At 43.9% G+C, this 13,546-nt stretch overlaps 1 protein-coding gene across 1 annotated transcript; it reads left to right on the top strand.

Annotated features, from left to right (window-relative positions):
- The first annotated feature begins 755 nt into the window (after nucleotides 1–755).
- On the top strand, nucleotides 756–2,868 carry UPK2 (uroplakin 2). Its single transcript, XM_001380611.5, has 5 exons — nucleotides 756–888; nucleotides 1,410–1,541; nucleotides 1,706–1,844; nucleotides 2,117–2,187; nucleotides 2,283–2,868. The coding sequence occupies exons 1-5, from the start codon at nucleotides 774–776 to the stop codon at nucleotides 2,417–2,419; spliced, it is 594 nt and encodes a 197-aa protein (XP_001380648.3). The 5' UTR covers nucleotides 756–773; the 3' UTR covers nucleotides 2,420–2,868.
- Nucleotides 2,869–13,546: the final 10,678 nt, after the last annotated feature.

The raw sequence follows: 13,546 nt of genomic DNA, 5'->3' as shown, positions 1-13,546 counted from the left end.
CTGATGGGTCCCCAAGGAGCCCTGCCCCGTCTCCCTGAATTTAGCAGTAGGGAGGCTCCTGGGAACAGCGAGACTCGCCCCGACATGCCTGGTGTCCTGGGCACATAAAAACACACACACACAGCCCCAGGGACCCAAATCAGCATGAACACGCCAGGTCCTGAGGAGACGCATAGAAGTGCCTGGTTCATGGACAGGAACTTGTCCAATCCCCACTAATCCTCACTAATAATAAGAGCTAGCATTTAGATAGAGTTTCAAGGTTGGCAAAGCACTTTACGTGCATTATCTCATTTGAAACTACCTCTCTGTGAAGTGTTATTATTAGCATCATGAAGAAACGAGTCCCAGTAAGGTAAAAGTGACTTGACCAGGGTCACACAGCTAGTTTGGGCTGGGGTCAAGATTCAAATCCAGTTCTTCCTGGTCACATATCCTCTAGAGGACTCCGCTGCTTCACAGTGACCTGCCCCATAGCTGAGCAATAGAAGAGGACCATGGGCACCAGAGAGGGGGCTTCATGACCAGGGAAAGGGCGGATAAGATGGCCTCTGAGGTCCCTTCCAACCATGAGACTCCGTAAATCATTGCCAGGCGCCTGGGGAGTCCCACCCACCCTCCTTCCAGGACTTCAGGGCCTGTTCCCTTTCCTGAAAAACCAGTCCAGGGGCCCCTGCAGGCTCTTGGGGGCAGAGGGGGCAGGTTAGGCAAGATTCCCCTCGGCCCCTCCCAGCGCTCACACAAAATCAGCCACCCCAGGGCCTGGGCAACACATGCCACAGGGACAAACAAGGCACCTTCGCAGACTGCCAGATCCCAGCCCCATCGCCATGTCCTTTCTGATGCCCACCCTGCTTCTGCTGGTGCTGCCCCATCTCGGATCTGCAGGTCTTGGTGCTCCCGGCCCCAGCCTGGGTTGGAGGGGTACCTAGCTGGGGTGGGGATGGGGCTGTCTCCGGAGATGCTCTGGAGGTGTGCCGGCAGTGCTAGGGTGGAGATGGAGAGGAAGGACCAAGTCCTTGTCCCACAACCCCGGATACTCCCAGAGTGCTCTTCAAACTAGAGGGGGAGGATGGGAGGGAAAGGGAGGCTATAGAGCTGGTAGGGCCAGAATTCTGCTCTTGCCTTATATTCTGGATCCCTGGGGTTAAATCCCAATACCTGCTGTGCCATTTCAGTCGGTGGGCCCTGGCAGAGTGGCCCAAGTCTGCCATCTGGTGGTCAGGTGGGCACGGGCCGGACTCTGCTTCCTGGGGCTCTGTCCATCACACTCCCGTGAAGGGAGGCCAATGTCGAGGCCAGAAGCCAGACCCGCACTCCTAGTCAAGGGAAGTTCAGTGTGGAAGGCCTGGGCTGTGTGATATAGTTTAGTCTTATGTTGTCTGTTTCTTTATCTTGCCTTTCCTCAGAATTCAACATCTCCAGTCTCTCTGGCCTGCTCTCCCCAGCCTTGGCAGAGAGCCTTCTAGTCGCCTTACCGCCCTGCCATCTCACAGGGGGCAAAGCCAGTCTGACTGTCAGGAGAGTCAATGAAAGCGCAGGTTCGGGTCCCTCCTTCCCCTAAATCCCGCATCCTAGCCCCCAGAGCCTCTGCACATTGCCATCCTTGCCCCGGGTACCGCCCTCCCTCCCTCGGCTCCAATTCTTTCCCCGGAGTCCCTTCCCCCAGCTTGATGCCCCCCTTTTATCCCCTCTTGCTGCCCAGGAATGACGCACAACTTTACGGTCCCCCCCTGCCGAGCGCGAAGGGACCTGGTGAGTGTGGTGTACAACAGTGGAAGCTTCTCCATCACCCGACTCAGTGCCTACCAAGTCACCAACCTGATACCCGGCACCAAATATTTGTAGGTGCCCTCCCTGGGAGAGGCAAGCACCGCGGGGGAAAGTAAGGGGCTGGAAGGAAGCTTGGCAGAATGGATGCCTCTTGGGGAGGGAGGAGGGGGCTGGCGGAGAGGTGGTCGCTGGAGGAGCGCTCAGAGGCTGGGCACAGATCAGAGGGCAGCCTGGAAGGGGGAGAAGCACAGGAGGAAGAGCAGGGCCCCGGGACCCCTCCTGAACTGCTTGAGCTGCTTGCTGAGCTCCTTCCTTCCTCCCCAAACTCCCCTCTCCCTCCAAGTGTCTACTATTCGGTGGAGAAAGGGACCGCTGTAGAGTCCAGTAACAAAGTCCAGATGGCCACACTGCCTCGTGAGTACCGTCAGCCCCCCCTCCCCTCCTCCCCCCCTCCCTCTAAGCCTCTCAGCATCTCAGGCTCCATCATCTATCTCATTGGACCCCGGCAGGCCGAAAAGTGGAGACCCTGGGGCTGGGCATGGCCCGAACAGGGGGCATGATCGTCATCACGGTGCTGCTCTCGGTCGCCATGTTCCTGCTGGTGGTGGGTTTGATCGTCGCTCTGGCCCTGGGTGTCCACAAATGAGCCCTGGAGGTGGAGATGGAGCAGCACGCACTCCCTGTGCATTGGGGTTGTCCTCCCCCCAACCTTGCGTCTGACAGGCCTTTCTGGTTCCCCGAGGCGGCCCTCTCTTCACCTCACCCCTACTTTTCTCCCCCGGATCTCTCTTTCCCTCCCATGTAGCTCTCCTTCAGTCAGGCCAAAAGTATGCCAAGCACCGAGCTAAAGGGTGGGGAGATGGAAACTAGATAAATTCGCAGGAGTTTACAATCTACGAAAATGCCCTCCCTGACCTGAGATCCTTCGCAGTCTTCTAATAGGATCTTAGAACTGAGAAGGAAATGAAGTCCTCTGGTCCTCCCTTGTAGCCCCTCCTGGCTCCCTCCCCTCTCCCCAGCGGCTCCCTTCCTAGATCAGAGCCCCGTCCTCCTCACCCTGCAGCTGATTTCCTGTAATAAAGTCTAGAAGTGGCGTCTGTCTCCTAAGTCTCCTTTTGCAGCGTCTGCTTACTTGGGGGGAAACCTAAATGCAAAACACTGGAGCAAGCCAAGCTTTCCCCACCAGGTGGACCTGGGCCAAGCTGAGATTAAAAAACAGCACCAGAACCCAAGCTCCGAGGCCCAGGCTGCCGTCACCTTCAACCACATTCCTCTGTGCCAGCCTCAATTGAACTGTTTAAAAGTCATTTGCTGGGGGGCTCGGATGCTTCCTAGCTGTGTGTCCCTGAGCAAGTCCCTTAACCCCAATTGCCTAAGCCTTTACCCCTCCGCTGCCAGGACTTAGCACTATTGATTCTAAGATGGAAAGTAAGGATTTTTTAAAGTTATTCATTTAAACACTTCCTAATTTCAAAGTTTTGTTTCTTAGGATATTCAAAAATCCAAGAAATTCTGGGCTGAGCTCTCTGATGAAGGGTGGTTAAATTAATGTTTTGTTTTTTAAACCTTTACTTTCCATCTTAGAATCAATACTGTGTATTAGCTCCAAGGCAGAAGAGTGGGGTTAAGTGGCCTGCCTAATGTCACACAGCTAGGAAGTGTCTGAGGCCAGATTTGAATCCAGGGCCTCCCTTCCTCTAGGCCTGGTTCTCAATCCACTGAGCCACCCATCCAAGTTAATGTTGTTGAACTGGTCCATGAGCCAGGTCCTAGGCTGACCTATGGGGCATGGGTAGTCTGAGGAAAGAGAGGCACAGGGACTCTAGAAGCAACAAGGGGCCCAGTAGGAGACAAGCAACTCTGGATGAAGTACTAGAGCAGAAGAGACTTGGAGGAGAGAAATTGGGGGGAGGGGGGAAGGCAAATCAGTAGAAAGGTGTTCAGTTTTTCAGTTATATCTGACTCTTTGTGATCCCATTTTGGGGTTTTCTTGGCAAAGATACTGGAATGATTTGCCATTTCCTTCTCCAGCTCATTTTTTATCAATGAAGACACCGAGACAAACAAGGTTAAGTGACTTACCCAGAGTCCCTCCCATAGGTCCCATAACTATTAAGTGTCTGAGGCTGGATGTAAACTCAGATCTTTCTGATTCCAGGCCTGGTGTTCTATCCACTAAGCCACAGGGCTGCCCATTTATACATATAATCTTCCTTTTCTGTTCTATTTCATATATAGAATTTTTCTCCCTTTTTTCAGGGTTTGATAAATTTAGAATAAAAAATAGTTTTTTAAAAAGAAAAAATAAAAAGTCAAAACAGGCATGGAAGTACAATAAGAAGAGAGCTGGATTTTGGGGAAGAAGACTAGGAATTGTTGGAATCCTCTCTCTACTCTTTGCTACTTAGATTACTTTGGGCAAGATATTGCCTCTTTGGGGCCTAGTTTTCTCAACTGTACCATGAGGGGAGTTGATAAGAGCAGAAATTTAAAACTCATAGCTCACAACATTCTAGAGTATAGCTGGATTTCCATTAAAATGTCATTGGAGGGAGCCAGCTGAGTGGTAAATTGAGGGGCAGGCCCAGAGTTGGGAGGTCCTGGGTTCAAATCTGCCCTCAGATACTTCCTAGCTGTGTAACATTAGGCAAGTCACTTAACCCCCATTAAACACCCTTACTAGCCTTCTGCCTTGGAACCAATGCACACTTCCAAAATGGAAGGCAAGAGTGCTTTTTTTTTTTTAATGTAATTGGGAATGTTTAACAACTTGAGTAAAAATATAGTACAACATAATGTAAATTTGTGTTTTAATAAGTCAGTATGTAGCCCAGTTACTTTTACCTGAGTTTAATCCAAATGAACTAGAGGTCTCTTCCAGTTCTAGATTTGGGATCCCACGGTCAATCTGCTACACAGGTAAGGATTATCAGTACCTGTGGGATGACATTTAAGACCTCCGCTTTAGGAAAAGAGGCCAAGAAGTTTACAGCCGAGGATAGTGTCTGGAATCTTTGCCCCAACCCTCCCCTCCCAGCCTCACCTCACTCCGGCAGGACTGTCCCAAAGCTGAAGAACAAAAGGGATTTGTTTGTTGTGCCTCCAAGTACTGACAGCTTCTTTGGCCCCATAGAAAGAGTCCCAAATCAATTTTCTTGGAATCTAGATTCTGCTCCCCAGATTTCATGAAATGCTTTCCCTCCTGTCTTCTTTCTGCCTCTTGGAAGCCTTGGTAGCCTTCAAGACTCAACCTCAGGACCTTCTTGAGGCCTTTCCTGGTACCCCTGGCTTCCAGGACCTTTCCTTCCAAGGTTACTTTTTATCTGCCTTGCAGGTGTTTTTCCATATATTGTGCAGGTATAGGTGGTCTATCCACAAGTTCCAAGAAGGTGAGAACTGGGTCTCTTTTTCATTTGTACCCTCATCAGACACCCAGTGCCAAGCAGTGAGCATTTAGTAAATAAATGCTTGCTTGCTTGATTTGTTGTTGATGTTGTCATTTCAGGTGTGTTTGGCTCTTTGTGACCCCACTGGGGTTTTCTTGGCAAAGATACTGGAGTGGTTTGCTACTTCCTTCTCTGGATCATCTTATAGATGGAGGAAACTGCCCAACATCACCCTGCTAGTATCTGAAATCAGATTTGAACTCTGGTCTTCCTGACTCAGGCCTGGCACTCTATCCACTGCACCACTTAGCTGCCCCATGGATTGATTATTCTTTGACAAATTACCATACAAAAAACTCAATAAGTCTTGGTTTCCTCATTTCCTAATGGGAATATAATATGTGCTCCTCCATAAGGCTGTTGTGAAAACTAAATGAGTTTATCCATGTGGAAACCCCACTAACCAATTCCAAGGCTTAGAGAGTGGTCTTTTTGGCCACCAAAAAAATGTGTCAAGATCTGGCCAATCACCTTTCCCTTGATAAACACCAGGCTGCTTCTTAGATTGACTAAAAAATTCATCCTGGGCTGAAGCAAAAAGTCTTTCTAACTTAGAAGAACCTGTGAGAGCTTCCACAGTCTGAGGACTCCACACCATGAAAGCAGAGTGAGCATTAAAGGAGATCTTTAGAGGAAAGTTGGGAGAGTGTACTTTCACAAATGACTGTTAGGTGAATGAAAGTGCTCTAAAAAGGTAATGCCAACAAAAGACAAGGGGCTAATTATTACAGGACTCCCACCAAGGAAGAGGAGAGATAACCTGGAACCAGGAAAGAGTTGGTACTCCAGCCCATCAAAAAAAAAATGCAATGGGGCCAGCTGGGTGGCTCAGTGGATTCAGAGCCAAGCCCAGAGATGGGAGGTTCAAATTTGACCTCAGATACTTCCCAGCTGTGTGACCCTGGGCAAGTCACTTGATCCTCATTGCCTAGCCCTTACCACTCTTCTGCTTTTGACCTAGGTAAGGGTTTAAAAAAAAATGCAGACCTTGGAATCCAATAAATTTTTTTAAGTTTAAATTAATTTTTAAAATTAATTAATTTAATTTTAAACACCAAATAGAAGATGTATTTAAATCTTAAACTAAAAAATCTCATTATCTTTCCTCCCAGTCCTTCCCCACCTTCTAATTTCTCTATTGCTATAGAGGGCAACACCATTTCCTAGTCCCTCAGGCTCCCAACCTAGGAGTCATCCTGGATTCTTCACTCTCTCTCTCACTCCCCATATCCACACTGTTGCCAAGGCCTCTGTAGCAACTCTTTAATATGTCCCCTTCTCTTCTCTGATACTGCCACCACCCTAGTGGTAGGTCCTTCTGGCCTCATGCCTGGATTCTCACAATAACCTGCTGGTGGGTCTCCCTGCCTCCAATCTCTCCCCACTCCAATCCATCGTCTTTCAGCCACTACTGTGATTTTCCTAAAGTCCAGGTCTGGCCATATCCTCCTTCTCTCCCTCAAACTCCAGTGGCATCCTTTCACCTCTAGAACCAAAATATAAAATTCCTTGTTTGGCATTCAAAGTCCTTCATAACCTAGCCCCCTCCTACCTTTGTGGTCTTGTTACCTTTGACATCTCACCTTTAACCCACTTACACTAGCCTCCTTGCTGTTCCCACCTTGCTTATCTCTTGTCTTTGGGAATTTTTTTCTAACCTTTACCTTCTATTTTAGAATCGATACTAAGTATCTTAAGAATTTTAGTATTGATTCTGAGGCAGAAGAGGGGTAAAGGTTAGATAATGGGGATTGAGTAACTTGCCCAGGAGTCACACAGCAAGAAGAATCTGAGGTTAGAGTCGAACCCAGGACCTTCAGGTGCAGGCGTGACACTCAGGGCTTTTCCCTTGACTGTCCTCCATGCCTGGAATGCTCTACCTCCTCATCTCCAACTTCTTCCAGCTTCCTTGAAATTCCAACATTCTTCACTTCTACAAGAAGCTTTCCCCAGTGTCTTATTTCTAGTGCCTTCTCTCTGCTGATCATTTCCCATCCATCCTGTATGCAGCTTATTTGTATATATTTGTTTACATATTGTCTCCCCCAAAAGATTAGGAGCAACTAGAGGGCAGGGACTACTTTTTGCCTCCTTTGAATCTCCAACACTTAGCTCAATTCCTGGCCTACAATGATGCTTTGTTTTGTTTCTTAAAACCCCTACTTTCCCTCTTAGAACCTCCTGTCTCTAGGTTTGGCTCTCTCACCACCTAGCTGCCCCAGTTCCTTTTTTTCTTCCTAAAAACCCTTCCCTTCCATCTTAGAATCAATTGATTCTAAGGCAAAAGAATGGTATGGACTAGACAATGGGGGTTAAGTGACTTGCCCAGAAAGCATCTGAGGTCAGGTTTGAAGCCAAGCCCTGCTCTCTACGTTTTGTTATGGGTAAAATTAGGGTTGTTGACTGAATATATTATTTTAGTAGTTGCCAGGGATTTAAATTCAATCCCAATAAATACTCAAGTCAATTTGGGATTTTATGGTGGTTTAATTACAATAGAAGGAAGAAATTAAGAAGAGAGAGAGGAGATGGGAATTGGACTGCTCAGAGCTCCAGGGCCAAGTCCGCCAAAGCTCCCAACAATGACCAGAGAGAGGCTGGAGAGAGGCAGTGATATGAAATATATAGGCAGTTCTTTACATCACTTCCTGTGTCTCACATGTACCAATAGTGGCTTAAGCTTGGCTTAGGACAGCCCAGGGGGTCAGTCAGTTGTTTCTGATTTGTCACTTGCTAGCACAAGCTGGTCATAGGCCTTCCTCCCCAACGCTAAATCCTTAAGTGGGGGTGTATACATTCCTGGTTACTAAAATTCTAAAGACTAAGTAGGATGGAGTCGATCTAAAATTCACAATCCCCCCTGATGATGATTGGGGGACTAATCTTCCCAACTGATCACTAAACATAATCATCTTGTACCTCTAAATCTTCTAACTGCAGGTGCATACAAAAATTTTCCCTTCTAAGGAAGAAACTACAATACTTAGAGAGAAGGGAATAGAAAAGAGAGAAAGCAAAACCAATGTTTTGCTTGGCATATTGACATAAAACAATTAGGGCACAGTCCCCTTTTGGCATAAGAGTATACATTCAAATTAAATGTTCAATCAAACTTCAATTCAATTAACCACACCCAAAGTTTATTCTGGATCTTCTTGATGTAGGGTAGGTTTTTCAGGCATCTTTCTGCAAACAGTTCATTCTCTGGATTTTAAGAGTTACCAAGTTTCTCTCCTTGAAAATCTTTCTCAAAAATTTTTTTAAATCTTGGATTTTTATTAAAATGCACCCCTCAGTGGGCAAATGGGTGTTAAGAGACACCCAGTCCAGCTCAGGATACATGGTTGAATTGGGGGGGGGGAGGGTAATGAGCCAATAATCAAAAGAAGAGAAACAAAAACAAAAACAAAGAAAAAATGGAAGAAAGTTAAATTTTTTGGAGAAAGAAAAAAATTCAAAATCAGAATCAGAATATCAAAACCTATGTATATAAAATTTTGAGTAAACACGAATAAATTCATAATAGGCCCTTGTATTAGTGTCCAATAAATTTCTAACAGGCCCTTGTATTAGGGTCCAATTAAAGTAATTTCTACCCCACAACTCTCTAGGACAGAATGCATTAATATTTCACTTATCCATTTGCAGCCAAGACTACAGGAAGTTGCCATACTAAAAGAGAGAAAAAGGACTAGATTTTTGTGTGTGTGATAGGGAAGTGTCATTCCCTGGTCTGATTTTTTTGTCATTCTCAGGGATGGGGGAGCCAGGATGATAGCCAAACTTCAGTACTTTTCTGTGAGTATTTCACAAAGAGTATGGATACAAGAAAGTCCTATGTCTTAACATATGTCAAGCGTCACAACCTCAAGTCTCACACTATGTTCAAATCCTTTTGTATTGGCTTAGAAATTCATCAATCCTACCTGGATTGGTTTCTTTCTTTTTTGACCTGTGTGCTCTTTCTGGCACTATTCAGGTTAAGTCTGTGCTCCTATGGCACTGTATAGATGAAGTCTGAGCTCCTTTTGTGATCCATTTCCTAGACTCAGACACAAACATTAATCACAATCCCATAACATTTTATCAATAAATGGCAGGTTCCCACAGTCGAAATATTTTTGGGTATGCATTAATATTATAGCAATAAATATATGTATTTTAAACTTATATTACTGCAGAATAAAAAATTAATATTGATTTTATGTACCTTAAGTACAAGAAATGAGAAAAGGAAAAAAATCAAATATTCTAATCAAAAGAAAAGCAATAATAAAATTAGAATTCAAAAATTCAATGTGTTCCCAAAAAAGAGTATCCAATCAATAGTCAATCAGTCTCAATAGAAGTGACATGTGTTTCAAATGCAAAAAATGAGAGAAGAAAAAAAATCAAATACTGTATGGCATAAGTGAAGTGCAACAAAATAGTATAAATCCACCAAAAGAGAAGAAAAACAAAAATGTTAAAAATGTATATATTTCATAATCACAGGGGTACTGTATTCAAAAATCCACTTCTATCTTCCTTCTTCTTTGCTACTATTTGGAGGGGAGACAAAACTGAAAAAGGTTAATATCTACAAAAACAATAGGATCTAAGGGGCACCACCTTCTGCCCCACTTGGAGGGGCAGTAGCACCCTTACTATTTCTTGGACAAGCTCCACTTAAGTTATATTGTTGTGTAGTCATTTGGTTTGAGTTATCAATTTCCCAATTTCTATTTCTAAAGTTATCATTCCTAAAGTTGTGGTTCCTATTATCATTATTATAGTTATTTCTATAATTATTATTTCTATAGTTGTTATTAAACTGCATATTCTTTCTGATTGCCTTGAATAAATTCTACACTATCATTCTGTGGCCCTTCTTCTCACAGAATTGGTAGGTAATGGATCGATAATTAGATTCCTGGAGAGGGGCAAGTGCCATTGGTTGAGTGTCATGCCCACTTCCCATTTTAGCAATCTTATCTTTTAAATATGTCAATTCTTTCTTCATTTTCTCTATGAGGTCATTATTTTCTTCCTCCTTTTCTTTGTTTCCCTTTGAAACATATAGAGCTGTTTTCCGCAATTCTTCAAGGTCCATCTCCAGCCATCTTGGGCAATATGTTCTAAAATAATCCCTAATCATTTTGCAAGAGTTATTGACAAAATGCCTTCTAACTTGTCTTATGCAATTTTCATTAGATAGGTCAAAATCCAGGTATCGACCCCCAAACTCAGATATTCTGTCCATGAATCTGGAGGGATTCTCTTCCTCATTTTGCTTAATTCTTTCAAATTCTGTCCACTTATCTGTACTATCTGCACACTCTCTCATGGCTGTTAAGATGGCCTCCCTACAACGGTATAGTTGTAAATAATCCTCAGAGTTGTTATAGTCCCATTTGGGATCCTGAGATGGCCAGTGTGCTGCATTGCGCCCCACGGGTTTTATTGACATGAGAAATTATTTTATTTTTCTCACGTTCAGTTAAAAAAGCCTGTATCAAGTTTCCAACATCTTCATAAGATGGATTATACTGAAAAAATATGTCTGTCATCTTTTTCGTTACCATAAAGGGATCGTGTTCATACATGGGAGCATTTCATGTGAATTCATTTATTTCTTGGGGAGTAAATGATATATGGTACCTTAGAGTCACCACATTCCCACTGCATCCTATTTCAGGTACTTCTCTTAGGGGAAAAGGGCCTCTAGTTGAATTTGGTACATGTGAGTCAGTTAGACTAGAAAGAGTTTCTTTAGAAAGACGAGATTTCCTTGGGGCTGGAATTGTTTTTTGGGTGGGAGAAGGAATAGGAGAAACTGGGAATTCAGAAGTTGGGATTTCAGGATAAGGGTCTTGGGAAGTAAGTTCAGCCAAGATTTGCAGACCACGAGAGAACCAGTCTATTAGCTGAGTTATAGGAGAGGTGTTTTCCATCTCTATTTCTGGGGAGGGAATTTCCTCATTTAGAGGTTCAGAAACAGGTTTGTCAGGTTCAGACCTGTTTTTGGTGGGGTCAATATTTGCCAATTGATCCTGTAAGAAGCATTTTAAATTATCCAATTGGGTTTGCATGTTCTCCTGTATTTTGTATTTTGTTGGGAGCCAAAACTCCCAACAACGCCCAGAGAGAGGCTGGAGAAAGGAAGAGATGTGAAATATATAGGCAGTTCTTTACATCACTTCCTGTGTCTCACATGTACCAATGGTGGCTTAAGCTTGGCTTAGGACAGCCCAGGGGGTCAGTCAGTTGTTTCTGATTTGTCACTTGCTAGCACATGCTGGTCATAGGCCTTCCTCCCCCACACCCCATCCTTAAGTGGGTGTGTAGGCATTCTTGGTTGCTAAAATTCTAAAGACTAAGCAGGGTGGAGTCCATCTAAAATTCACAGTTTGGTTTTCTAACCACCTAACTGCCCCTTTTTCATTTTTTTTAAACCCTTACCTTCCATCTTGGAATCAATATGCCAACACTATATATGGATTCCAAGGCAGAAGAACAGTAAGGGCTAAGCAATGGGGGTGAAGTGACTTGTCCAGGAAGTGTCTGAGACCAAATTTGAGGCCAGGATCTCCTGTCTCCAGGCTTGAGCCTTAAACCACTGAAACACCTCGATGCCCCCCTTTAATAAATGCTTATTGACTGACTTATTTGCACATGCATAATAGGATAGAAAAAGAGGCTTAAGTATGACACTACTCATCTCTATTATACACAGCTTTCCTTAAAAAAAAAAAAAAGTCTATAATGAGATCAACCAGTGCCTTTCAAAGCTGCCCTGCTTAACTGGTCTCATTGCCCTTCCTTCTGCTCTTTCCTTTCCATAGGACCAAACATCTTACACAAAAGCATTGTTCTGGTCCCTTTGTCAGGCCCTTTTAAATTGGGGCCACTCGCTGTAACAACTGGAAGGAAGGCTTCGGGGGGTGGGTTCCCTGGGCTTCAAAATTAGAGAAATTGATCCATTTTTCCTCCCCACTTAGTAAAGGCTCCTTTGAATGAGTTAGTATGTGGTAATTCAGCACATAACTAGAGAGAAGAAAAGGCACAAAGGACAGTGCGCTAGATGGATGCATCCAATAGAAATTCTTCATACAGGATATTCTCTACACTTTCTGGCTATGAACAGGAACAGAGTGCTATGGTCCTCCAAATGGTGTGATAACTTCTTAAGATTCTCCCAGCTTTCCTATTGTATGTATAGAGAAAACTCCATCTCAGGATGTGTTAGAGATACTCCCTCTTTTGGGGTGTGGGGAGAGAGGTCCAAAACAGTGGTTCTTGACAGTGGAGCAAGGCATTCTTTATTACTTCACTTGCAGACCTTAGTTTTGATATCTTTGAGGAAAATTCTTTGTTGAAGGCCATAACTACGGAATTGGCAAATTTCCCAAGGTACTCAGGGTTAGCCAAGAACCTTTCCTAATCCAATTTCCAGTGCCTTTCCTCCCTAACTATAATATGTTTAACTTTCTTCAGTGTGCCTGACTCTATGTGATCTTGTTTATTGTTTTCTTGGCAAAGATGCTGGAGGGGGTTACCATTTCTTTCTTCAGCTCATTTTACAGATGAGGAAACTGAGGCAAATTGGGGGAAGTGACTTGTCCAGGGTCACACAGTTAGTATCTAAAGCCAGATTTGAATTCAGGAAGATGACTCTTCCCAACTCCATGTCTGGCACTCTATCCACTGCTGCCCCAGAAATAAACAATCAGTTAGAAAAGACAAACAAGGTTAAATGACTTGCTCAGGGTGACACAGCTTGTGTTCAGGGCAAGATTAGAATTCAAGAAGATCCTAACTCCAGGCTTGGCACTCTATCCACTATATCACCTACTACCCCTAGTATGTTTAACTACTTTGTGTTTATTTCCACTAAACACACACACACACACATACTTGTTGTTTCTCACATTAAAATGTAAGGCTCTTCTCATGACAAAAAATACCGTCCGCCTCCAGAGAAAGAACTGATGGGTCTGAATACAGGCTGACACATACTATATTTCAATTTATTTCTTCACTTTTCTTTCATTTGTTCAAGTTCTTTTTTATAAAAGGACTAATATGAAAAGATGTTTTGCACTCTTACACATGTAAAATCTATATCAGGTTGCTTACCATTGGTGAGAATCTGGCTCAGATGTAAAGAAAATGAAACTTACAATTTATTTTTTTTATGTGATTGAGGAAAAAATAAAACATAAATAAAAAATTAAAAATGTAAGGTCTTTCAGAGAAGGGAATGGAGCTAGCACACATTAGACATTTAATGTTTGTTGATTGATACATTCATTGACTTTGTATCACCAGAGCCTAGCATGATTCTT

The sequence above is a fragment of the Monodelphis domestica genome, chromosome 4 (assembly GCF_027887165.1).
Source record: "Monodelphis domestica isolate mMonDom1 chromosome 4, mMonDom1.pri, whole genome shotgun sequence".
Taxonomy (NCBI): Eukaryota; Metazoa; Chordata; class Mammalia; order Didelphimorphia; family Didelphidae; genus Monodelphis; species Monodelphis domestica.
The sequence above is the reverse complement of the archived record's forward strand: the minus strand, read 5'-3'. Positions and strand labels throughout refer to the sequence as shown.

Bases quoted from the DNA above. Each gene is read 5' to 3' on its own strand.
- UPK2 (XM_001380611.5), top strand. From the start codon at position 774: ATGCCACAGGGACAAACAAGGCACCTTCGCAGACTGCCAGATCCCAGC. The intron at 889-1,409 runs GTCTTGGTGCTC...GCCTTTCCTCAG, and splicing joins GCCCCATCTCGGATCTGCAG to AATTCAACATCTCCAGTCTC. The intron at 1,542-1,705 runs GTTCGGGTCCCT...CTTGCTGCCCAG, and splicing joins GAGAGTCAATGAAAGCGCAG to GAATGACGCACAACTTTACG.